Source organism: Myiozetetes cayanensis, unplaced genomic scaffold, assembly GCF_022539395.1.
Source record: "Myiozetetes cayanensis isolate MyiCay16 unplaced genomic scaffold, myiCay2020 scf5-8, whole genome shotgun sequence".
In the NCBI taxonomy this organism is placed as follows: Eukaryota; Metazoa; Chordata; class Aves; order Passeriformes; family Tyrannidae; genus Myiozetetes; species Myiozetetes cayanensis.
The window spans coordinates 20101575-20125428 of NW_026087742.1; the positions used below are offsets into that span (position 1 = coordinate 20101575).

The 23854-nt window shown below is 40.5% G+C and overlaps 2 protein-coding genes across 5 annotated transcripts in view; both read left to right on the forward strand.

Moving 5' to 3' along the window:
• The window catches only part of CMSS1 (cms1 ribosomal small subunit homolog), a 222780-nt gene extending 218065 nt beyond the window's left edge, over positions 1-4715 (forward strand). For all 4 annotated transcript variants that reach the window (XM_050333133.1, XM_050333135.1, XM_050333132.1 and 1 more), the window contains exon 10: positions 4064-4715. In XM_050333133.1, coding sequence (XP_050189090.1) covers positions 4064-4147 — 84 coding nt within the window. In that variant the 3' untranslated portion in view covers positions 4148-4715. The remainder of the gene's footprint in view (positions 1-4063) is intronic.
• A 135-nt stretch (positions 4716-4850) lies between these two features.
• LOC126649193 (cell cycle control protein 50C-like) lies at positions 4851-15199 on the forward strand. The gene is made up of 7 exons (XM_050333130.1): positions 4851-5656; positions 6479-6589; positions 7756-7857; positions 9216-9306; positions 11495-11632; positions 12655-12864; positions 13927-15199. The coding sequence occupies exons 1-7, from the start codon at positions 5444-5446 to the stop codon at positions 14115-14117; spliced, it is 1056 nt and encodes a 351-aa protein (XP_050189087.1). The 5' UTR covers positions 4851-5443; the 3' UTR covers positions 14118-15199.
• The last annotated feature ends 8655 nt before the right edge of the window (positions 15200-23854 follow it).

Consider the following 23854-nt stretch of genomic DNA (forward strand, 5'->3'; position numbering starts at 1 on the left):
TTTTGATTCTAGTTCTAAGATCTTTGTCAGTGAAGTTTTCTTTCTGTAAAGCTGTCTTCAGTGGTACAGAAACACAAAGAAGTCAACATTGTCTGATAGATCCGTACTCTCAGGTCTTGAAATTACCTCCTGAGAAAGATTTTTTCCTTTATCGTTGCAAGTCAGAGCTGTGAATTCTATGGTTGTGCCGTGAATTTACCCTGTTTATGCTAGATAGTTATTCTGCCTGTTCCCAGGAAGTTCTCTCAGTAAGAGGACTTTGTACAAAGTCCTAGACATTGACAAATTAGAGGGCTGGGCAATCAATTGTATGAAGTTTAACAAGGCAAAGTGATGGATTCTGCACCTGGGATGGGGCAACCCTGGATGTTTTTACAGACTGGGGAATGACATGCTGGAAAGCAGTGCCATGGAAAGGGACCTGGGAGTCCTGGTCAGTGGCAAGTTGAATGTGAGTCAGCAGTGCCCTGGCAGCCAGGAGGGCCAGCCGTGTCCTGGGGGCACCAGGCAAAGCATCACCAGCCGGGCAAGGGAGGGGATTGTCCTGCTCTGCTCTGATCTGGGGTGGCCTCACCTTGAATATTGTGGCAGTTTTGATCACAGCAATATAAGAAAGCTATTAAGCTATTAGAGAGCATCCAAAGGAAGGCAGTGAAGATGGTGAAGGGCATTGAGGGGAAGCTGTATGAGGAGCAGCTGAGGGCACTTGGTCTGTTCAGTCTGGAGAAGAGGAGACTGAGGGGAGACCTCATTGCAGTTACAGCTTCCTTAGGAGGGGAAGAGGAGGGACAGGCACTGATTTCTTCTCTCTGCTGACCAGTGACAGGACCAGAGGGAATGGCCCCAAGTTTTGTCAGGGGAGGTTTAGTTTGGATATTAGAATAAGGTTCTTCACTCAGAGGGTGGTTGGGCACTGAACAGGCTCCCCAGGGAAGGGGTCACAGCACAAAACCTGAGAGAGTTCAGGAAGCATTTGGACAGTGCTCTGAGGCACATGGTGTGACTCTTGGGATAGTCCTGGACAGGGCCAGGAGTTGGACTCGATGCTCCTTATGTGTCCTTTTCAACTCAGAATATTCTGTGATTCTCTGAAAAGTTTCCTCAAAAACTAAATAAAACTTTGGACAAGCACTTATTTTTCTCCATCTGAGAGTAAGATAATGTCTTGTAAGTAAATCTTCAGACAATTCTCTCATTCTTTTTCTCCATTTTTTCTTTTCCTTTCTAACGCTTTTTTTTTACAAGACATAGGGTACAAACTATTTAGAGCCATCCATCATTTGTAGATTCTTTTCAGGATAATTGACAATTATTTTCAATTCTGTAATCCAGCTTTTGTATTTGTTGCTGTGACAAGGTATGTTTACCATATGCCGTGGGGCATCACCTGGTATCTAGTCAGATGAAGAGCCAGACTTCTTCGTTTGTTGTTACAAAATTCCCAGTTTCCTGCCCAGTGTTTTCACTTTTTTGCACATTAGAGCAGGCCTACGTGCAGAATCTCCAGGCAAGAGGACATTTTTTGCATATGGACATTACACTGAAGCGAAACACGTTAGCAGTCATTAATCCATCTATGTACTTGTCTATGTATTTGAATGTGCTGCATTTTACAGTCACACAGATACAAAGACAGATATTTCTAATAATCTCGAATAAAAGGGTCCCACAAAAAAATACATTGCAGAAATGAAATACATAGCAAAAAAATGTGGCTTTGCTTTTTAGAGGCAAGGAGGCTCCCTCGTGTGGTCAACACATAAGGCTTTTTCTATGATGTTGGCACATATCTCTTAAGTTTCTTAAAGAACAGAAAACACAAATTCACAAGCATAGTCATATGAAAGGTGCTGATTGCAGTGGGATGGATTTTCAAAGTCAACTGAAGTAAATATGCATACTGTAAAACATAGGAGATGCACCTCAAAAAACCAAAGATTGTAATTTCATTCTGGGCTATTGCAAACCTGAACTATCCCCTTCAGCTCAGTCTTGGTAGCACCACAGCATTTCTGCGTGTCTAGGAATGTAGGCCAAAAATTGTGACTCCAAGTGTGTTTTATTAAGGCAAAATCTTAAAGTTATCTTAACATAAAAAGCTAAGGCTTAGTTCAAACTAAACCCAAGTAAGTAAGAATGTTACACCTTCATATATAGTGTTAGTGTAAGCAGTAGATATTGATGTGTGATTACAAACCAGTGAATATGTAATTACAGAAAAATCTTCAAACCTGCACTTGACTCAGGTAAATACAACATACAGAAAGGTTTTTGAGCTGTCTAAGTGGAGTATCTTGCAGTTATTTTTCCCACTGCAGACCTCAGTCAGATTCCTGAAAGTTACCTACAAGGAATGTCAGCAGTGAAAGATATGCAAATAGTGTGGTGATAAAGCATCTTAACACCACAGAGAAACCAATGGGATGTTGCATCAACTTGTAGACTTGAAATATGGAATACAGTCTTAGCTTTTCTAATTGTATAAAAATTGTTGGATACATGCTATGGATAAGTCTTCTCAGAGAGGAAATACCAAAAGCATAATTTAGAGATTTGGCAGTTTGACGTACTAAGTTCTTTTATCCAGTATTAGTTGTGAAGGAAAAATTGTACACTTAAAATTAGAAACTAAGCCTACTGGCCTATTTTTAGTGCAAACCTCAATTGTCAGTAATTTGTTTGCATATTTAAGGTGTCACATTGCTAAATTTCATTGTAATTACACCTGAAAGCAAGAACAGCTGGGAGCACCTGTCCATTCTACTTGCTGGTTTTGTACTCTCCTAGAGAATTGTGTACACAGTGATATATTGTGATAAATACATGATTTTAAAGACACATGAATCTTTCCACATGACAGTTCTGTATCCCATCACATCCACAGAATGGATAGTGCCCTGATCCACAGCTCTGTGAGTTGCCTCAACATCTCATTAGTTAATGCTGTTGGATTTTTTTATTCTCTGTTTGTGTCTCCTGCTTCATTCATCCCAAACAATGGAGAGAAGGAGATAAAAAGAAAGCTCTCAAAGAAACCACAGGAGGAGTGAATGAGTTTATCAGACTTTGTCTTGGCACACTGGAGTTATAGTAAAGCATAAAGGTCTAAATAAAAATGGACTTTATCCTTTTTGATCTGACCAAAGGACAAGCTTCCTGCTTTGAAAGCTTTTATGTACAGAGTTGATGGCAATACAGAGCTGCCTCAACTCCTCAAATTACTTGTTCATAAGATTCAAGTGGAGCTTTTTTCACCAAAAACAATATTGTATTGCCTGCAAACAATACGCAGACTGAGCCTGAAGTACGTTTGAAAATACGGAAAGCTGAAGTGTCAGGTTTCATGAAAGTAAAAAAGATTGTGAGAAATGGAAAAGGTGTGTGAAAGAAAGACAGCTGTTTTCACCTTCATGTAGCACATCCAGTGTGGAATAGAAATTGGTGAGGCCTTCTTACATCATTTGTTCCTGTACAAAGGGGAGGCACAGAAGGGTAAGTGGGAAGAGGGTGCTATAGGGAAACTCTGGACTAACCATGATGATAAAGAATCTTGTGTTCCCTTTGAAATATGTAGTCAATATTTACTCTGTAATATATTTGTCTTTTATCTTGAGATAAGCAATAAGCCACAGCCGTATCTGTGTTATAAACCAAAGTACTTTGCATGCAGCACATACAGACCTGACCTTCAGGCTCACTTTCATTCAGGTGCCTCAGACACAGACAGTGCTGTGCCTCTGGTACTGCCCATCATCTACTTTCTCCCAGTTGTTACTCTGTAAAGCTCCATAGGGATTTTCCAGCCCAGGATGGACATTTTGCTGTGGCAATGCTTTAACTGCTTCCCAGTGGCAGCTTTCCTGTAGCCATGTTATTTGGGACTTCAGGAGCCGTAGTTGTACTTCAGGGTTGTAGAGCAAATGCTAGGTGATCTAGAAAATGGGAGCATTCTACAGGACCTTGTGTGGGAATTTTTTTAATTTCTAGTCCTGTAGAAAGGTATCTGAGTAAATAAATAATCAGAATAAATAGTAACTGTTTATGCTTTCTTTGTTTTCTTCAGATAAAGAAAGAAACAATTGACCTACTGGAGATGAGTATTATAAAGCTGTGCAGAGAGGGGTCTGTGAAGCTGGGACTTTTTTGATGAGTTTACCGACAAGGAAGTAATTTGCATCTGCATTTTACTGTTATCCTGCCTGCAATTGGCAAGTGATGAACGGGTGATGAAATCAAGAATTTTGGCTCTTCATAAGTCTGTCAAGACAGCAAGAATGCACATTGCAACTTTTTCTCAGCTTCCCTTTTAATAATAAAAGAGAAGTTTTGTTTGTAGTTCTAGTGTGATTTTTATAGCAGGAACAATGTCATACTGAAATTAGAATTACATTATTGCTTTCACTTACTAGATTTAGTACTATATGTCACTATTAAGACTTCAAAGATGAGCAAACCTGAGTATTGATTTTCTGTTCTCTTCTGCTGTCCCAAAGGAGACAAGTATTTCTCTCATGAGATGGTAATCTAGTTCTTGCCCCAGAGGGTCCTTGCAAAAGTTGTATGAATTTCAGTAATAGCTGGCCAAATGCTATTTTTTGCTTTTGCATGATAAATTATCTGTATATTATATCAAGATTTTATTTTGGTTAAACTGTTGAAATGTGCCACAAATATTCTTCTGTTTGTCCACTGAAATTAAAAGGCGATGACCTCTGGATGTTTCTTCTGTCATTGTGGATAGTAGGGAATGGATGGATTCTTTTTCAGAGAACAAGGTGAATAGAGGTGATCAAATCATCAGTATCTTGGAAAGCCATTGATCCAGATCAGATATTTTGAAAACGAGTAGTTCTTCTGTGATAAAGGACACATAACCTTTTTACAACCTTTAATTACATCTCAGCCAATAGCAATGAATGTAATAGGTCAAGAAAATTGGTTTGGTCTTCAAAGCAATGTTTTCTGTCCAGTGCTGTCTCAGTGCCTGCAGTCCTCCCAAGTGGAATCCAGTGCATTTGGAGTAGAATTCCTTTCGTTGTATGCCTTGCCTGTTAGCTGGGCAGCTGTGGGAGTGAAGGGAGAAGAAATAATGCATCTGAAATTACATGGAAATTCCGGTATAGCTGACAGTATCCCTGCAAATGAGTAAGACATAACAAATCCTACTAGGTTGTGGGGCAGGAAAAACGTATTTAAGCTTTTCCAAGAAGCATGAACTGGACACCCTGATCAAAGTACACAATCATATGATTGGTACAAGCTGATCATGGGGATCCAGGCACAAATACAGAAAACAAGGAAGAGAGAAATGTAGTTAATAAGTAATTCCTGGCCATAACGCAGGTTTGAACAAACAATACAGTCTCCCAATAATAAAGACAGTATCTCAGCTTAAACACTCTCCAGCACAAGTACTTTATTCCTTCCTCTCACCAAGAAGAAAATGAAAAACAAGACAAACTTTCCTTCACAAGAAGGAGAAGCATGTCCTTCCAGATGTCCAGATAACAGTGCATTCAAACAGCAGAGGCTGCCAGCTTGGAAGCCCCAGCTTAATATTGCAACTGTGCTCTCCATCTTCTTCCTCACGGGCACGTTCTGCCTTATTGTGGGAGTCTGCCTCATACTGTCTGCAAACAGCGTCAGAGAAGTCCAGGTTGGTTTGGGGGTGGTGCTCTTAGATATTCCATAAAGTAGAAAGTGGGCTAGGTTTGGAGGGGAAAGGCTTTGAATTTTTACTTCTGAATAAAGTGGTAGCAATGGCTTCACGCCCTGGACATATGTTCAACAGGTAGTATTCCTGTGAAAATCTTCAGAGGCTGTCAGTTATCAATAAAACCCAAGCACGGGGTGGTTAACTGGGTGGTAATGTCTGAAATATGGGTGATAATTGCTGCTACTGGCTGGTAATCCCTGAAATGTTGCCATTATTTCCTGGGGTTTTGAAGGGAAATAAACAAATCCCTTTGATAGTGTTTGGTGCTAGAAGAACATAGGTTCGCCAGAGCAAAATCTTAAAATACAGGGACTCCTAATGTTTAAATCCCTCCTGGAGGCGAGGTTGTTTATACCTGTGGTGTTGTTTAGACTCCTGGTTGGAGCCAATACTCAGCACTACATCCAGGCTGTTCAACAGGGGTGGGCTGTGATGCATGTGGAGATTTGTCAAGCATTACTTGGTCAGCCAGCAGTGCAGAAGGTGCAGAAGCGTTTTTCACTCAGCACTCCTTTGCCGAGGAGCAGATGTGAAGGTTCTGCAACAGTCATCAGAAGGCTCTAAAACGGCTTTAAAGTGGGGATAAATTTTGTGAATGTTCGTTGAGGCCAAGTCCTCATTCTCTGCCTCTTCATTTTTAACAATGTTTTTGGCAGTGCAGAGTCACTTAGAAGAAAACTGCTCTGAGAAGTCTTGGAGCTAAAACCTTTTCTTATGCACATGTCCTTTATTACAATATCTCTACTTGTTCACTTCTGACAGATAGATTATTCAGATAAATGCTCAGATTGCTCAAAATTCCGTGAAAATTCCTCTAACTGGAATAAGGAATGCCATTGTTCTGTTAATTTCACGCTAAAGGAAGATATATCGGTAAGTAGATGTAAGAAACAACTGAAGTTGCTTAGTAGCACCTGTTACTTATATCCCTGTGTGATAAAATACGCTAATTCTGTTCTGTAAAGCTCCCGACTACATTTTCTTGGTACTTTTTCAAAGCGTGAAATACTCAAAATTTTACGCTTTTGCCCTCATTAATCATTTTGGTATTTGTTAAAAATAATCAAGACCAGACTACCTCTGTCCTTATTTGGGAGATATCCAAGGAGAAGATGGGGGTGAAGGAAATTTGATTTGATTGTGGAGGTGACGTCTCTCTATATCTCCCTCTGAGTCAGTAGCAAACCCTTGCCCTTGGCCTGGGGTTAGTTGTTACTGCACTGCTAAGCTCTTGAGAAGGAAATCTGAAGCTCTGACCACTTTACATAAGTAAACCCCTGTAGTCTTTTTTACAAGGGTTATGCTGTTAATCCCCAAGGTCCTTGAAATAACTCAAGTCTAGCAATGTGATTCTGAAGTTTCATTTGGAAAAAGTATCCTTCATTTCCTGTCCTAAACTAGCAGGGCATGTTGTTGAGACTGTTAAAATGCTTCATGTTCCACCGAAGAGATGTTATACTTAGTATTGCATAAATGATCTGTTAAAATTATAGTGCAGTTTAAATTATGAAGTCATTTTAGGATTCTTCAGTATTGAAGAGGCTGTTAAAATACTTTGTAATTCTTCAGATTACAGTGATGTTTGACATGAGAAGTTAATTTAACTGAATAATGGGGGGGGTTATAGTTGAATAATTATCTTTTCATGCTTGATTTACCTGCCTAGCATTCTCCTTTTAATTTGAAAGTTTTTGTGCACCTTCTTTTGTGGAAAATGAGTGTCTGTCTCTGTGAAATGATTCATTGGCCAAGTTCATGGCCAACCATGCCATCTTGAGTAAAATAATTATGAGGTGTTTTTATTTTAGGTTTCATTTGGTAATTTAAAAGTATGTTTAATTTTGTGCCAAAATACCAAAACTTTCAGTTAGGGTAAAGACTAGATTCTAGGCTGTGTCTGCTGAATTGCTTAGAGTGTAGTTACCAACACTTAAATATAAACTGACTACTCTGTTCCCCTCTCTTTTTTAGCAAGTAATAGGATTTCTCATTGTGTTCATGAACTCACCTTATTGAAGGGATTTGTCTTTCGATTCTAGGGTGATGTTTTTATGTACTATGGTCTGCAAAACTTCTATCAAAACCATCGTCGATATGTGATCTCCAGAAGTGATGCACAACTGTTGGGTCGAAATGTAAACGTAAGTTTTCTTTTTATGTTATGAGATCACCAGCAGGTGCATCTTTTACCATATGGAGAGCTAACTAGGCATAACTGTTAAGTGTGTTTAGATGGCTCTAGGGAATGATAAAGTAAAGGTTTTCAGTGTTTGGTCTCTGCTTTTATGCTTGCTATGGGCATTAGGTCTAATAAGTTAATAAGAGAGAAAGATGGAGGGGATAAAAGCTGTCAGTCCAGTGTTGCAGTTCTCAAACCTGCACACTGTAGGGAGTGCTGCTCAAAAATACGTTGTCTTTTCCAAATAAATTTACAGAAAGCTTTTCCTTCTCACATTTTCAGTCTTAGCCAGAAATGTTTTAAGCTGTGCTATTATTATAGGGTTAGGGAATTAAGTTAGTCTTTCATTTTGCCATCTGGCTGTGGAAGCAGACAAGGAGGAGGAAAAGATTTATGGTGAAATAAGTGATCATGTAGCATTCTAAGCATGCAATTTAGAGCTCTAAAGAGGGAGCCAGACAGCATTGCCTGCAGCAGACCTGCATAAGGAAATTGGAGAATGCAATCATGGCATTCAGTTTTTTTTACTTACAAATCTAAAACATATTTTCTTTGGCTTAAAAGTAGCATTTCTTAATATACACACAATCCACGTGCTGTCCTTTCAGTATGTTATGATGGTTGTGCCATAATAACCTGTTGTTTCTATGAAATGCTTCTTGTAACGTTCAAGACATGTTCCTCATACATCTGCTTCTCTAAGTGTCCTGTCAGCTTGTTTGTTTGCATCCAGATGAAACTGCTTTTGACTTTTGTGCCTATCAGTTACACAGCTCATTGGAGTTACTTGAAAATATTTCATGTTTAAACCTGAAGATTTATAGTTTTCCCATGAGCCTAGGATAGGGGACATGTGATAAATTTGAGGTGGACTTTTGTTTTTCAGTTCATACATCAAGATTTCTCCATGTCAAACTGCAGTAATGTGGCTAACTATATCTGCTGTTCTCTAGCACTAAAGCAGTCCAGGTCAAAATTAAAAAGAAGGAAAAATAAGATGTTCTGTGATAAACCAAGGCTGCCCTGGAACATTTTCAGCTGTAGCCATGTTACAGCAGCAGATCCCCGAATCTGGTTTTGTAGTCTGGAGCTTGCAAATGTGCAGCAGAAATTGGTGAAGACCTTAAGTTTACTTGCCATGATATGGAAGGTGTTCCCCAGCTACAGACTCATTCATTTGGATGTTTCTCTAATGTCACCAGAAGGTACTGGAGGCTTAATTGTTCAGTGGCGTTTCAGAAGAAGGAATGGGGGAGGACAGCAGCATATTAAAACAAAACCCCCGGTCTGTGCCTGACTGTTCTGTGACCTTGAATGCAGATTCAGAGGAGCTACTGTGCGCCCTTCACCACCTACCGAAATGGGACCCCCATGGCGCCGTGCGGGGCTATCGCCAACAGCATGTTCAATGGTATGTGCGTACCTTCCACACCCACCTTACTGATATCCACTTGAAACTATTCCATTACCCCATACTTGAAACTCCTCCCCGTTACTAGTCTGATGTTGCAAGGTCTCTGTCTTTCTCCCACAAAAAGTTTTGTTGTTTGGTGCTGCAACTCTGGTGAATATGGGGCTCTGCTTCCTACTCTTTAGTAACTTTCCCCTTGTTTTGAAACTAAGGGAGATTTTTCTTTTTTTTTAGGGCCTTTTCAATGTGAATATATAGCAGGACTGAGGAACTGAGTCCCTGTTGAAATAAGGAACAATGATACAACAGATTTAGTGTGCTTCCTTTCTAAAAAGTGCATTCTCGTACAGTGATGGGAGAGCACAGATTGTGCCTTCCCACACTGGTGTGCTTAGAAGGAGGTGACAGATTTCTCCACATTGGTTTGGACCTTTGGATCTATGTGGTTTCTGTTTTGGTCTTTGAATGCTGGAAACATATATAGTTTTAATTTGATCTGGGGTTAGATTTTCTTTGTAGTAACTTAGTGGGCGTAACCTGCCTGTGAGTTTAGGAGATTTCAGAATGTATTTATTTGGAAAGAAAGGAGACAAAAAACCTTTGCAGACTTTTGTCCCCTACTCCATCTTTTTTGTCCGCCAGTCTCTGCCCCTCTGCCCCAACCCCCTTTTTTTTAACCTGTTGCACACAGCAGGTTTTGGCAAGGCAGCAGCTGTTTTCAAGCAGCTGAGCCACTCACACCAGAAGACTTGTGAAGGTCAGCTGCATTCAGTAACTTTTAGGTCCATTTGATTTTCATCTGCCTGGGCACCTACCTGCTGCCCTGGAAGTCTGATTTATTGGACTGGGCTCAGACCTAGGCCAGCAGAGCTACCTGTGTGCAGCCCACAGTGTTCTGGAGCCCCCGCTGAGGGTGAACCTCCCAGCGTCTGCCTTTGCATCTGTCCTTAGTGCACAGTGTGGTGAAAAGTTCCATCTGCTGGTGATGTGGGGGAAGGAGTTGATGTCCCCTCTCTGGTAGCTCGTTTCTGACCCTCTCCTGTGAGAGAAGGTGCTTCCCTTTTGCTTTTGGCAGTTTAGCTGGTTGTCTTAACTGCTCTCTGATCTTGTTCTATAACGTGAGGAAGATGGCCAAGTTCCTGCCACGGGGAAGGTTTTTAACCCAAGGTAGCAGGCAAGGGAGCAGTCAAGGCAAGCATTTAAGCAGACAGAGCTCAGAGAATTGCAACTCCTGTTAATGAACTGGTGACAAGCAGATGGGGAGCTGGTGGGACACGGAATGATCACTTCCTCAGAAGAGTGTGTCTGAGCTTTAAGGAGTGTAAACACAGGTTTTGTAGTGGGATAAAAAAAGGTATGTTTTCACTGATGTCATGCAGCTGAGTTGTGTTTTACAAGTCCCCTAAAAAGCAGCCTCTCCCCCTCTCTATCATCCAAGTATCCCTGCTTCATCCCATTGGCACCAAGGTGTTTACAGAGGTGTTAATGAGACCTCTATTATTTTTGCCTTTTGTTAAACTAATCTAAGTAGGAAAATATAATGGATAAAAGAAGTACTCTTCACCCACTGAAACAGGATGGCATGGTTAACCACAATTCTAACTAAATGTTTTTTGATTGAAGAAAGTGTTCATGTCCAAGTTGATAGACAAGCTCTAACTGGTATAAAACTAAACCAAAATTTTCTCCAAAGTATCGTGGATTCTGATTCCCTTGACAGTGCTTTCACCTCTCCCCTCTTCCCTGAAAACACATGTTATATATAGCAAAGCAATCAGTTGAGGGCAACTGCCAAAGGAATACTAGGGAAAGTAGTAGAGTACTAGGAGAGTAACTTCTGTAACTAGCTAGAGAGCTCTGAAAGTGATTTGTAAAGAAGTTAATCCCACAGGGGTTCATGGACATGAGATACGTGCCCATGTTTCTACAAGGCATTGTTTCTTCAATAGGGTTATTTGTAGGAGTAGGTTCAACCTAAAACTTCCAAAGTTCTACGACTCTGGAACCCTAATCCTTCTCTTAGAATGTACGGAGTTCTGTACGCAGTCATGATGAAACCTTTCCCAGGACTTTTTTCGTTTTCTATTCCCTTGAAAGATGCTTCAGTGTGACATTTCTTTGTTAGTCATGCCGGTAATTAGGATGACTGTCCTTTACTCAAAGGTATTGCTTATTGTGTTCCCTGCAGATACTATTGATCTTTTTTACAACCGTAACTCATCTGTGATTCAAGTGCCACTGCTGAGGACTGGAAACAGTTGGTGGACGGATAAAAATGTGAAGTTTCGCAATCCTGAATCGTACAATCTCTCTTCTGCATTTGCAGGTAAGAATGGTTCCTTCTGCTGATATTCCTTATTTTTCAATGGCTTCCCTACCTCCTTGGTCACATGTCTCTCTGTCTGAGAAAAATCCCTTTTAGAAGAAATACCAAAGCAGGTTGGAGAAGCAGCTCAGAGGGTGACTGAGAGCAGAAGACATATTTAGCCAAAATATCACCTTTTTATTTTTTCATTTGGTGGCCACATTTCGTCTCCACAAAATTGGAAAAAAATGGGTTTGGAAGACTGAAGTTAGCCCAAATCTACACCTTTCTGTATAGTTTCTTGTAATGCTTAATCTGGCTAAGGAAAACAAGGAGACAGTTGCTTTGGTTTTTTTTCCTTTTGGAAACATTTGTAAAGGAGAGTTGCATGTCACATCTTTCCTTGGTGCCTTTGAAGATTCTTAGGCAGTTGTAAGACAATTGAAGCTGCCTTCGTCACTGGTTCTTTCAGACCTGTGTCCTAGGGCTCTTTGTTGTTATGGTTGATCTGTATTGAAGTGTGACTAAAAACTTCCTATTCTGCATCAGGGCAGTGCTGTGCTGGATGCAAAATGCAGGAGTTAATTAGCTAAGTTTCATGAGACACATTCTAAATATCAGAGGCCGTGCCATTAGGCTGCGAAAAGGAGCCTCTCTGGTTGTACAGGAATAAAATGATGTATAAAAATGAAGGCAAGCTCCTCATCATAGAGAGCACGTGGCTTGTTGAAGAGGCAACAAGAATCCAGAATAAACAGTATTTTCATGTGTGCAAGTCACTTTGTTTTTCCTGAGCTTGAAGTTTCTAACGTGTGTGGCAACCTCTGGGTACTGTTAAACTGTTCATTCATGTTTGAGGTGAGTGGAGATTGCTTGGGTGAAAACTGTTATCTACCATATATAATTTCTGAATATTGGCCAGTGTCTCGTGCCCATTCCATATCTCATATTCTGCGTTGGTTTTGAGTAGGCCCAGAATTTAGCCAGCAAACCACTGTTTTTACTGACAGTGTGTCTTTCCTGCTTTGTTTCTTTTCCGTCAGGGACAGCAAGACCTCCTTACTGGCAGAAGCCAGTGTATCTGTTAGATGAGGAAGATGAAAGGAACACCGGTTATGTCAATGATGACTTCATCATCTGGATGCGAGTGTCAGCCTTTGCCACGTTCAGAAATCTTTACCGCCGTGTCAAACGGATCAGGCACTTTGCGGATGGGCTGCCAGCAGGGAATTACACGTTCCGTATTTCCTACAGTATCCTTTCATATTATCTAGGACTGAGAGATAATTACAATGAGATGGGAGCGAGTAGGATTTTTGTGGTAAACTGGCAAAGAAACTGCACAGAACACCCCAAACTGACTCACCATGAAAAATGAGACTGTGATAATGGACTCTTTTTAGCTCCTGCAGAGGATGGTAAGGGTTGTTACTCAAACAGCACCTCCTGACTTTGGGTCTGACTTCTGAGGGGGCTGCTTTTGGCTGGTAACAGCACACAGGTGCATCACACAAAGGGTAAAACTGAAGAATGGGAGCCTAAAGGGATGGTTGAAGATGCTGTTTTAGCTGAAAATAATACTGGCCTAATCAGATGGGTGGACTGCCTTACTGGGGAGCACAGTGTTCAGAGGTGTCCAGCAGCACGGGATGCCTGGGTCAGCAGAGCCTTCTGATGGATTTGGGCCACGTGCTGACTGACAGGAGCTTTTGTGCTGGTGCAAATGCCCTGTCACACCCAGCAGCAGGAACTTTGCTGACTAAAGCACTCCTTTTGTCAGCAGGAGTTATGTCAGGATGACTGTAAATTTCTCTTCTCTCTCAGTTGATAGAGCTATGGTTTTTAATATGGCACAGTTCTATTCTGAAAGCTTCCATGAGAGAGATGAAAGGTAAAATCAAATACCATTCTGGGTACAACATATTAGGTAGAGGTGAGCACTTATCCTCACTGAGACTGTTTGGAGTATCATGAAAAGCTGCCCCAAAGGCTCATTTTCAAGTTTTCATAGCAAAATAATGCAGTAGCAGTTATATAAATTATGAATCTGAAATTTGCAATGTTTTTAAAAAGAAAGTATTTCCAGGTGCACACAAAGACTGTCACTAAAATAACTGGATTTCTTACCACCAGCTGCTACTGGGTTTTTGGATCCAGAATAGCAGAGATAGATCAGTCTAAGGAGTTTTGGCAGCAAATGCAGACCTCCAGACTCTTTGTGCCTTGGAAAGGTTTTTGAGCATTTAACCATTCCGTTCTCTTCTCCTGGAAATAATATAAACTTTGTTTGTGAATTCTTAACATCCTTCTATCAGATTTCCCTGTTTCCAAATTCAAGGGGAGGAAGCACGTGATTCTCTCAACTGTGGTGTGGAGTGGAGGAAGTAACCCATTCCTGGGAATTGCCTACGTGGTTTCTGGCACAGCAGCAACCCTGGCAGGTTTTGTCATAACTGCCATCCACTTGAAGCTGAGAAAAAAGAAAACATACTTTCAGAGGCAGTAATGTTCCCTGGCTTTCTGAACAAAAGCAAAGGTGTGCTGTGAATGAAGAACGGGCAGCACAGACCTTTCACTCTTTCCCCTGAGCTCTGGGCTTGTTTCAGTATCAGGCTTGGTGAATGTGAGCAAACTGAGGAGCAGTGCTCTTCCATCATCTCAAAGCAAACTCATGTGAGGCAGGATTCTCACTAATGTATGTGTGCTCCTAAATTTGTTTCCTAGGAGACTTGTAGTGAGATGAGCTCCAAACAACAGGTAGCATAGTGAATTAGAATTGCAATGGCAAAGAAATATGGTACTAATGTGTGGCCAGGAGTAAGGGTCCATATTAATTTCTTACTCGGTCTGTAATTCAAACAACATTTCTCTTGACTTAAATGGAGCTTTGGATGGGTATAATCCAACAAAAGGCTTGAGCAGATAGACCTTACTGCTAAAATCTGTTTGTGAGCCACATACATGTGCTGAATGGCTTGGGTTTTATATAACTTTTTCAGCCATCCTGAAAAAGCAACCAGTTTAGCTCAGCATATTCATTGATACTCAATTTATGATTGAATACAGGCCATTTATTAGGAGTTTGGAGTTTGTTTAAACCAAAGTTATTGGTTTTATCTATGTACTGAGAGCTGGAGAGCATCAAAATACTGATTTACAGTTTTTTTAATGATGTTGTAAAAGAAAGCTTAAATTAAAAACTCCTTTAATTCTGAATAGTTTAGCAGAAACATCTACCTGATATAACTACTATGCCACAATTACACTCCTACCTACCCCACCCTTCCACGTGAAAGTTCACAGATTCTTACATGACATAGAATGGTGACTCATTGTCAATAGAAAACAAAGCACCAGAAAACCTGTCAACTTAATTTTGAGAAAGTAAACACTACAGCTCATGAGTAGGCTTGTCATTTTTCATGTTTCATGAAAATTTTACATATTTAGGAGTTATTTTGAGTCTCTCACAAAATGAAGGAACAGCACAGAAGAATTTAGGTCAAGCATACCATGGTACATCCACATTTTTTTTAAAGCACTTTTCTGTTGCAGAAGTGCAAATGGAATAAAACATTTTGATAAGTATTTATGTGTGACTTGCCTCCATTTCTCCTAAAAAAACTTCACATTAGAACAAGAAAGAAATCACAGACTAGAGCAAGAGAAGGGAATGTGGCACGGGGGGTGTGTGCCACTGTCAGGGCACTCACAGCTGCTTTTCAAAGTGTCTCAGGCTGAGGAGCTTTGGCAGATGGCCTCTGGTGAAGGTGTTTGCAGCCACAGAAGGTACCCTTGCCTTGAATCTCTACTTTGTAACTGAGCCTGTGAGCAGCAGAGGGGCACTGCTCAAGGTCACAGCCCAGCCTGAGCTCATGGTCTCACTCCATCGATGTTTTATGCTGACCTGGGCAAAGGTCCGTGTTCCTGTCTGCTTTTGCTGCTCAGGGCCAGTCACCTCCTTCTGGAAACTGTAGAAAGAGAGTTCCTGTATTTCAGCCCTTGTGTCTGAATCTGTCAGTAGCTGTGGAGAACCCTACCCCTCACTGGGCTGGACAAGACAGAGCATGAAGCAGTACATCCAGCAGTGCTTAAGCTCATTAGTCTAAATCACTTTTAACAATGAAACAGGCTCCTAAACCTTTTAAGTCCTTTTGAAAATGTAATTCCTTGCAGCTCTCTGGAAAGTCCTGATGGAAGTTCCTGCCAAAGCTTAACTTAGGTTTTCTGGCTCCTAAAAGACCACAGGATCTTCTTTATTTTTCTCGTTCTGTTTTTTTCTGGTTTTATTTTTTTTGAATCCTCTGAGAAACTGACTTTCAGGAAATGAGGTGGGTGGTTAAGTCACCATGCAGTTGTCACTTACCTTATTTCTTCATGAAGTATCTGGTAAAAATGTTAGTAAAAGAAGACTGAATAATGAGGTGTGTATTTCAGTGAGTCAGTGTCTACCAGAAAAAAAAAAAGTTACCTAGAAAATGCAGTCTGCACTCTAGCACACAGTGTTTGCCCATTGTCTCCCAGAGGTTTGTGCAAGAACCTCTTCTCTCGAAATGTACGTTGCCTTCAAACCGCTCCATAGGGAAAACCTGTCTTCAAACAAGTCTTTCTGTTTTTCCAGGAGTTGTCTAAGTCTTCATTTATAAACCCAGTATCTCGTTTTTCATCTTACCACAGCTTTAAACACACCTTACATCTTTCTTGTAGCCTCTGAACAGTGTCCTTGGAAGCTGCTGCTTGAGCTCCAGCCGTTCCTGTTGTTAACTCTGAGAAGCTCTGCAGTGTCCGTCATGTTCGAGATTGTGCTGCCCAGACCAGAGCAACGGCAATGGCAGTTTTGATTAATTACTTGCAATCTGCCTTGCTCAAAAGGCTGAAAAATTAGTTTCAGCAACCTCCTTATGGTGCCTTTTGTGCCAGTGCTGCAGCTACGCTGTTGGTCTGCCCTTTGTGCCGGAGCTTGCCCAAATGTGCCTTTACAAGTAAGTTTTGGGGAGGTGCTCCTCAGTGCCCACACTGGGAATACTCCCCTACCTATATGAAATGTTGATTGGAATTTTTTGTTGTTGTTGGTTTGTTGGTTTGTTTGTTTGTGGTTTTTGTTTGTTTGTTTTTTGTGTTTTTTGTGTTTTTTTGTTTTTGCTGCTGTTACCTTATTCCCTCTAGTGCAGGGGCTGGAACAGAAGTGAGAGCCTTGGCTGGAGGACCAGCCTAACATAACAGAAAGGTGGTAAAAGCCATCATTAACTGCTCGCATGTGGCAGGTCTCAGGGGATTGTGCCCTTTGATACACTGCTGCTACCAGCTGGAGGCATGATTCCAGGCAAATATCCAGTGTTATTTTGGGTTCATTTGTTATGGCTATTAGGAGATCATTAGGTCAATTTGATCAGGGAAAGCAACACTGATGTTTGGAGAGCAGAAGTATGAAGGAACCGGAGATGTTGCACTTCTGTTGAGGTACAAATTGCTTACAAAATACGTGGAGCGTCATGAGTGGTACTGTGCCTTTGGCACAGCACTGCTTTTGCCTTGCACATTTAATTTTATGAATTAAGGTGGTGTGTGTTGTATAAAGAAGGACCAAAAAAAAGTGCCTTGGTTAAACTTTTCAAAATGGAATTTTAATTCTCTATCAAATATACTTCTCTCAAAGGTAAGTGGGCTCTTTTCTCTGAGAGATTAATGCATGTAGAATTGGCAACTCCATGCAAAGATGTCCAAGTTTAGGATTGCTGAGTGCATTAAGAGCTGTACCTGAAAAGTGTAAGTCAAAGCACCACTGTGAGTGCTGGCTCACTAAGCCATGAAAGGCTTTTTGCCATTACTCGTAATATCTTTGCATATCAAAATTATTAAATTGTTTGGTTCCTTCACTACTGCTGCTTAAAGCCTTATCTTGTATCATTGCTGTATATTCAGTCCCTTTGAGCTAATGAAACTTTGCTATTCACTCCTAACAAAAGAAAGATGCATGTCAGAAATGGGGTTTAAGTTTGGCGGACTGAATAATATTAATCATAGATGTTTAAAGTAATAGTGCATTTTTTTTTTCTTTTCCCCATCTTTTTTCCTAGAACAGATAAATAAAGGAGGACATTATTTTTTATTCTTTTTTTTTTTTTTTTCCTTTTGGGAAATGGATATTTAGTAAATGGAAAACTGGACAAAGAATTCCTGTTAGTTGATGTAATTAAATTTCTATGATCTAAAATAGGTGAGCTAAATGGGATCTAAGTTTCTGGTGTTTGTTTGTGATTTTGAAGATGACAGTTACACATGGGAGCATCTCATCTTCTGGAGTTCAGTTTTTAAAAGTGGCAAAAATATTGGGAGGTGACAAGATCCCATTATTATGAAAAACTTACATGCAATTTAAATCTCATTTCTTAATTACAGGGAAGTATAGGAGAGACCTGCATTTTAATGTCAAAAACTTTTAGTAGTTTTGGTTGCCAGCTCCTTTCAGGATTGAATTTCACTGATGGATATAACTCTGTATCCACAGAGAGAGATAAAAGTGAATCAGGTGTTACAGGATATTTCAGTAGCAATTCACTTAGAGAATTTTTCCAAGTCTTTTTCAGGCATTACAGTCTCATGCACATACATCCAGTATTTGTCTGCCATGGTTGGTTTTTCAGTTTCTAATCATAGACATTTGCTTAACTCATCTAAAAATAAAGGGATGAGTCTTTTATGTGAAACAGATTAGCATGATCACAGGCCTATAGAATCTGGAAATGTTAGTTACATGCTGCATCTATTTTACATTAACAGCTGTGTTGCATGGAGATTTTTAGTGGTAGTGTTTGGGTGGTGTATTTTAGAGGTGCACCGCTGTGTAAAAGTTTTCTCTGCTTCCTCTGAGAAATGTAACTAATACAGGAGCAAAGCCGAAGTTTGGGGAAGGGGGGAGGGCTCTGTAAGTTTTGATAGTATAAAGAGAGGTTGCATACAAATTTGGGGTTGAGTTTAAATCTGAAATAGGAGAGAATATCTGCTTGTCACGTGACAGAAAGGTGCTGTCCTCCTTAGCTGGGAGCAGGAGGGCATGAGACAGAGCTGATTTGAGAAAAAGCTGTAACCACACAAGGAGGGCATTGGCGGAAGCAGGAAAAAGTACTTTATCTGTGCTTGGGTATGGAGGCAAAGAAATTTGGCTGAGATGCTTAAGATGATGGTGTATCCTGACATGTGAGCTGGAAAGCTCATATGATTTTGGGGAGCAGCCAAGTTAAGTAAAAAAGTTTCTCCGCTTTCACTGCACTCTGAACTACAGTGCATAGTTTCTTAGCTAAGTGTTATGACTGGGTTCTCTGTAATTGCATTATTCCCTACAATTCCAAGAACAATTTTGTTATGAGCTGAGAGTGCCTTGGGCAGCTGCCTTTCCTTTGGTGGCCTCTTGTTTCCAAATGAGGGATTGTGTAGCAGTTTTTGTTTGCTCTGGGTCCTGCTTTTTCCTCAGGTTATGGGAAGCCAGGCAGAGGAAGAGTGGGGCTTGTTTTGCTTTCGCTCACATCCATGAGTGCATGAAAAATGTTTTCTCCCTCTCGCCATGTAGCTGCTTTGGAGAGGGAGAGGTCAGTAGGGTTGTTTCTGGTCCAGTGCAAGCAGAGGCAATGTTTAGATGACATCAAATGGTAATTGCCATAAGTAAAGATATCAAAATAGCTCATACCCCAGCAAGCTTGTATTTCAGAAAGCTCCAACCAAAAGATCTGTGCATCTACTGAGTATGTGCTGTGTACTCTGTGGAAAAACAGCAGGAAACGGGAAGAGAAAAGGCTGCTTGGTTGCACTCCTACTCAATTGCAGCCATTGTCACTTTGCACTGAAGTGCCTGAAATAATCCCTTTCAAACCGAAACAATTAAATAAGCTTGTGAAAAAACAAGGTTTTCTACTGTGTCAAACACAGCTACCCAAAGTTATTTGCCTTTTTCCCCATGACAGTTCCTGTCTGTAACGAGAAACTGTTCCATTAACAGCTCTGTTAACCCAGTTATGGTAGTGGAGGGTTTAAGATTAGGTTAAAAGTTCTTGAGATTTCTCAGATACCTTGTATGAATCCCTGGGCTTTCTCAGGACTGTATTATTAGTGACAATGAACCTGGAAACACTGGATAGAGAAATGTGTCCAGAAAACTGTAATGGTTGGAAGAAAAAAGGAAGAAAGTAGTATCTACCCATAGCCCCCGTGGTCATAAGGAGTTAATGTGTGGAAAGAGTGTGCAGAACCCTTGTCTCTGAGGTAAAAGGTGGCACTCATTTGGCAGTGCAGAGAGAGGCTTCACAACAGCTCAGGACAGTGATGACACCTGCAGTTAATAACACTCCTCCCCGCAGTGGGTGTGCCGAGGAATCTGCCGTGCTGGCAGAGGATGACACGACCACGTCCCCAGCGCTGGGCGGAAGGAGCGGATTAGCGCTGGGCCAGGGACACGCACTGCTGCTGCTTCATCCCGGTGGGTGGCAGGGTGTGCTCCCAAGCTGTGTCATTCGGTGGCAGCCGCAGCGTGGGATGCTTTTTGCTGGCCTGCGTGGTGCCATCCAAATGTGGAGCATCCAGAAATTGAAATTAAAATCACTGAAACTAATAAAAAAGTGACCAGTGAGTCGTCATCGATACCTTACACCAGTGCTTGCAGTCAAATTTCTGTGTTTTAAGCTTGTTGTTGACATGAGACCCAGCAATGATCCTGGAAAGCCTTTGGTCAGGCTTTCTTCCTGCACTGTCATTTCTGGCTTTGCAGTTAATAATAAAAAAAGGGCATTGATCCTGAATGAAGCTGATGAGCTAAGAAGTAAAACTATGAATAAGATTTTATCTTTGCTTGGTTTTGTTACTGATAAAATTAATTAACTAGAAGAACTGCTTAACAGATGTATAAACTGTAATTGTGCCAGTGGGTTTCAGGCTGTAGCTTGAGGAACTTGTCATTCAGATTTCTAAGTTCATAACTTCACCTCAGGCAACCAGTGGAAAGCCAAGTCTGAATTAAAAAGGTCAAGAGTTGCTTTTCAAATGGAGGTAAGAAAATGAGAAGGCAAGGCACAAGCCTGCTGGGCATTTTCGTATTTTTTTGCTTCTGGGGGGTTTTGATTGAAATGGAATGTGTCATGCAGTGTAAGTAAATAGGTTAAGTTTTTAACTTGGGCTTTGCCCATAAATTTACTTGTTTTGTCAGCAATTTTGCTATCTACCTAACAGGTGATAGTGATCATGTCACAGAAAGAAATGAAGCATGAATGTGTGAAGTGTAATTTTAAGTGTTCTCAGCTGTTGAAAGATTATTTTCCATAATTACTTCAATTTTATAATGATGAGTTCTGGGCAAAATGTGTTCTTTTCCTACAGTGGGGATATAATTTTACAGTTTCAAGAGCATGCCATAGTCGATTGAGTTGTCCCTATTTTGAATCCTGGGTCCAAGTGGAGCAGTAGCTCTTAAGCAAGGAGGCTTCTACAGAGGTCACCTGAACTGTGAATTTGTTCTGCACTCTCTCAATCTGTAATGATTTCATAAAATTCTTAACAACCATAACATTACCAACGTGATGGCAGGTTTTCCTCAGCCAGATGTTACTTAAAAGTTGTTTGGAGGGAGATACAGGCAGGCAGAGCACGATTTCCTTAGAAACCGATGGAAAAGACAAGTCTAAAAATAGCATTTCCTTGGGAAAACAGCTTCCTTGTACCCCTCCCTCTCTGTTTGTACCAACCAATTAATTCATCACTAGAGGGGGTTTTTAAACTGCCCTTTATGAAAGAGGATTCAAGTGGTATGTAGTGGGACCCAGTCATTTGAACTGTTGGGCACCTCTGGCAGACTGATAAATCAGAGAAGTCACTAGGGGTGGAGACTGACAGAAAAGTAAGCATCTCAAGTGCACAAATACATGTTGAGGAAAAAAAATCAGCTGTACCAACAAGAGATTTGCTATACCAATATATTTTGGAGTCTCTGCTGGGATGAGAGAAAGCAAAATAGCATCATCTACAGCTGGGAATATGGGAGGATATCTTTAATAAACTTATTAGAGAGCTGGCATCATGGCTTATGGAAAAAATATTCATGGCATTATTTAATGCAAACTTAGTCATACACATGCCTCATAAAAAGTCAAATTTGGAAATATGCACAAGTATTTAAAATGGTGATGTAGCTGTACCTCAAGTTCTCTTTGAGGTCCGCTCAGAACTCAGTCTCGCAGGCAGCTTTATTAGCACTGTATGTCATGTGGCTGTCTCCTTACTGAGTTTAAAATATGATACAGATGCAAAGAAATTAAAATTTTTGGAACCATGAATAATGTTTTCAGTCTCTTGATACTGACAAATTTAGTATCTGCCACTGTTTGGACTGGGAATGCTGCCAGCGGAGGTCTAGTTTCATGAGAAAAGTTTGGTTTAATAATCAGCATTCATTGTTGTTTGTTTGCTTTATGCAGGAGACCAGTTCTCTGTGTGGTTTCATCTTCCTCTACTGTGTTGGAAAAAATGCTATAAAATACGCAGAGAAGCATAAATTATTTTTATTTTGCTGTGCAAACGTAATTGAAATATCATTGGCTATAACTGCTGTTAGGAACTGGAATTGTGTTGTTAGGATGTTGGGTTTTTTCCTTTACATCAAAATACTGGATTTTGACCCCATTTAATTTTGGGAAGCAAAGGTAACTAACTGTAAAGTAACACTGTATTGTGGTTTGCTGTCATTACCAAAAGCTGGGCTGGAAGACAGCTCTGAAAATTCTGCAAGTCCACGGTGCTGAGGAGTGGTTTCTGTGTTTGCTGTGAACCAGGTGCCCTGTGTGTATTACAGCTGTGTAATAGAAGCTTACAAATACCTTCAGGGATGTAAAACAATGAGCTAGGCAGCAGCCATCTAATAACAGAAGGATTGTTAGATAGGTATAAAAGAAGGAGTGCTATAAAAAACAATCAGGACTTAGAAGCACTCACATATTGCAAAAAAAAAAAATCATCCCTTTTGGAAGTGACAGCAGAGCTTACCTGGAGCCTGTTGCGTGTCCAGCCCCTGTCAGTACGTTGCCTGGGCAGGTTCTGAGCCTTAATTATTGCAGCAGTGTGCTGGACCTTGCCACATCCAAGTCTGTATGGGAGCTGTCCTAGCTGCAAAATTGGAACCTAACATTGCATTGAGGATCTGGCTGCTGCTGGGGGAGAGAATGTCCCCATCAGAAGTGTTACTTATTCAAAGCCTTAGGAACTGTGGATGAGAGCAGGGGAGTGGAACTTGCTTTTTGAATGTGTTTTATACCTGAAGTTTGTCTATTTTGGAAAGCTGCTCTTCACTAGTGATTAATGAACTATTGTTAGTGTTTGCATCTCTAAAATAATTTTGTGTCTTGAATAATTTAGGATAGTGAGAGTTATCCAGTAGGATCAGACACAATACACTCTATGTGGTGTGTGCTCATTTATATGGTACATATTGTGCCAGATTAAGATTTAAGACAGGATGCTGAGTAATTCTTTGAGGACATATGATGAGGTCTTTTTAGCCACTTGTCTGAAGGAAGATGACTTCCCAGGATTACAGCTGGAATGGTCTTTCATGGGTTGAGAACTAGAAAGTCTGTTCTGTCACTTTTTTACACTAATGAGGTTTTTGGGCTTTGTTGTTGCATGAAACCACAGCTGGGAAATCTCTTAAAGTTTCAAAACGTGAGTATTACTGAAAATGCAAGCTTTTGCTCTCAGTGAATCAGACTTTTGGGGCAGGAGATGCTGGAATTACCTTTTAATATAGATGGCTTAGCAACTTCTTTTAGGATTTAATTTTTTTCTCTGTTTTGTTCTTTTGTTCCAAAATCATCATTATAAAACCTGAAGAAAAAAAGCAGAGGCTTGTTTGGAGTATTTTGTCTCAGTGTCTGGGGAATATTCTAATTTTTGTTCTGCTAATGTCATCCTGAATTAATTCTGAGTATATTGTAGCTGTTTTACATAAATTTGTGTGGTTTACAGTGTTGGGTTTTATTTGTTTTTGTGTTCACAGAAGGAGCTAAAAACAAATCTTGAATCTCAGGAGGATTCCTGTGAATGAGGCATTTTCACTGCTGTGTCATGAGATTTGACAATACATCACATACCAGTTCAAGACAGGTGCTGTTTCCATGTCCGAATGTGCTCCTGTTTAAGATACTGTTACCTTCTAGATTGCAGTGAACGTAAATTACATGTTCCTATTTCAGTTCCCATGCAAATTCT

Coding starts and splice junctions, on each gene's coding strand:
- LOC126649193 (XM_050333130.1), top strand. CDS start 5,444: ATGAAAAACAAGACAAACTTTCCTTCACAAGAAGGAGAAGCATGTCCT. Junction 5,657..6,478: donor ACAGCGTCAGAGAAGTCCAG/GTTGGTTTGGGG, acceptor CACTTCTGACAG/ATAGATTATTCAGATAAATG. Junction 6,590..7,755: donor CGCTAAAGGAAGATATATCG/GTAAGTAGATGT, acceptor TTTCGATTCTAG/GGTGATGTTTTTATGTACTA.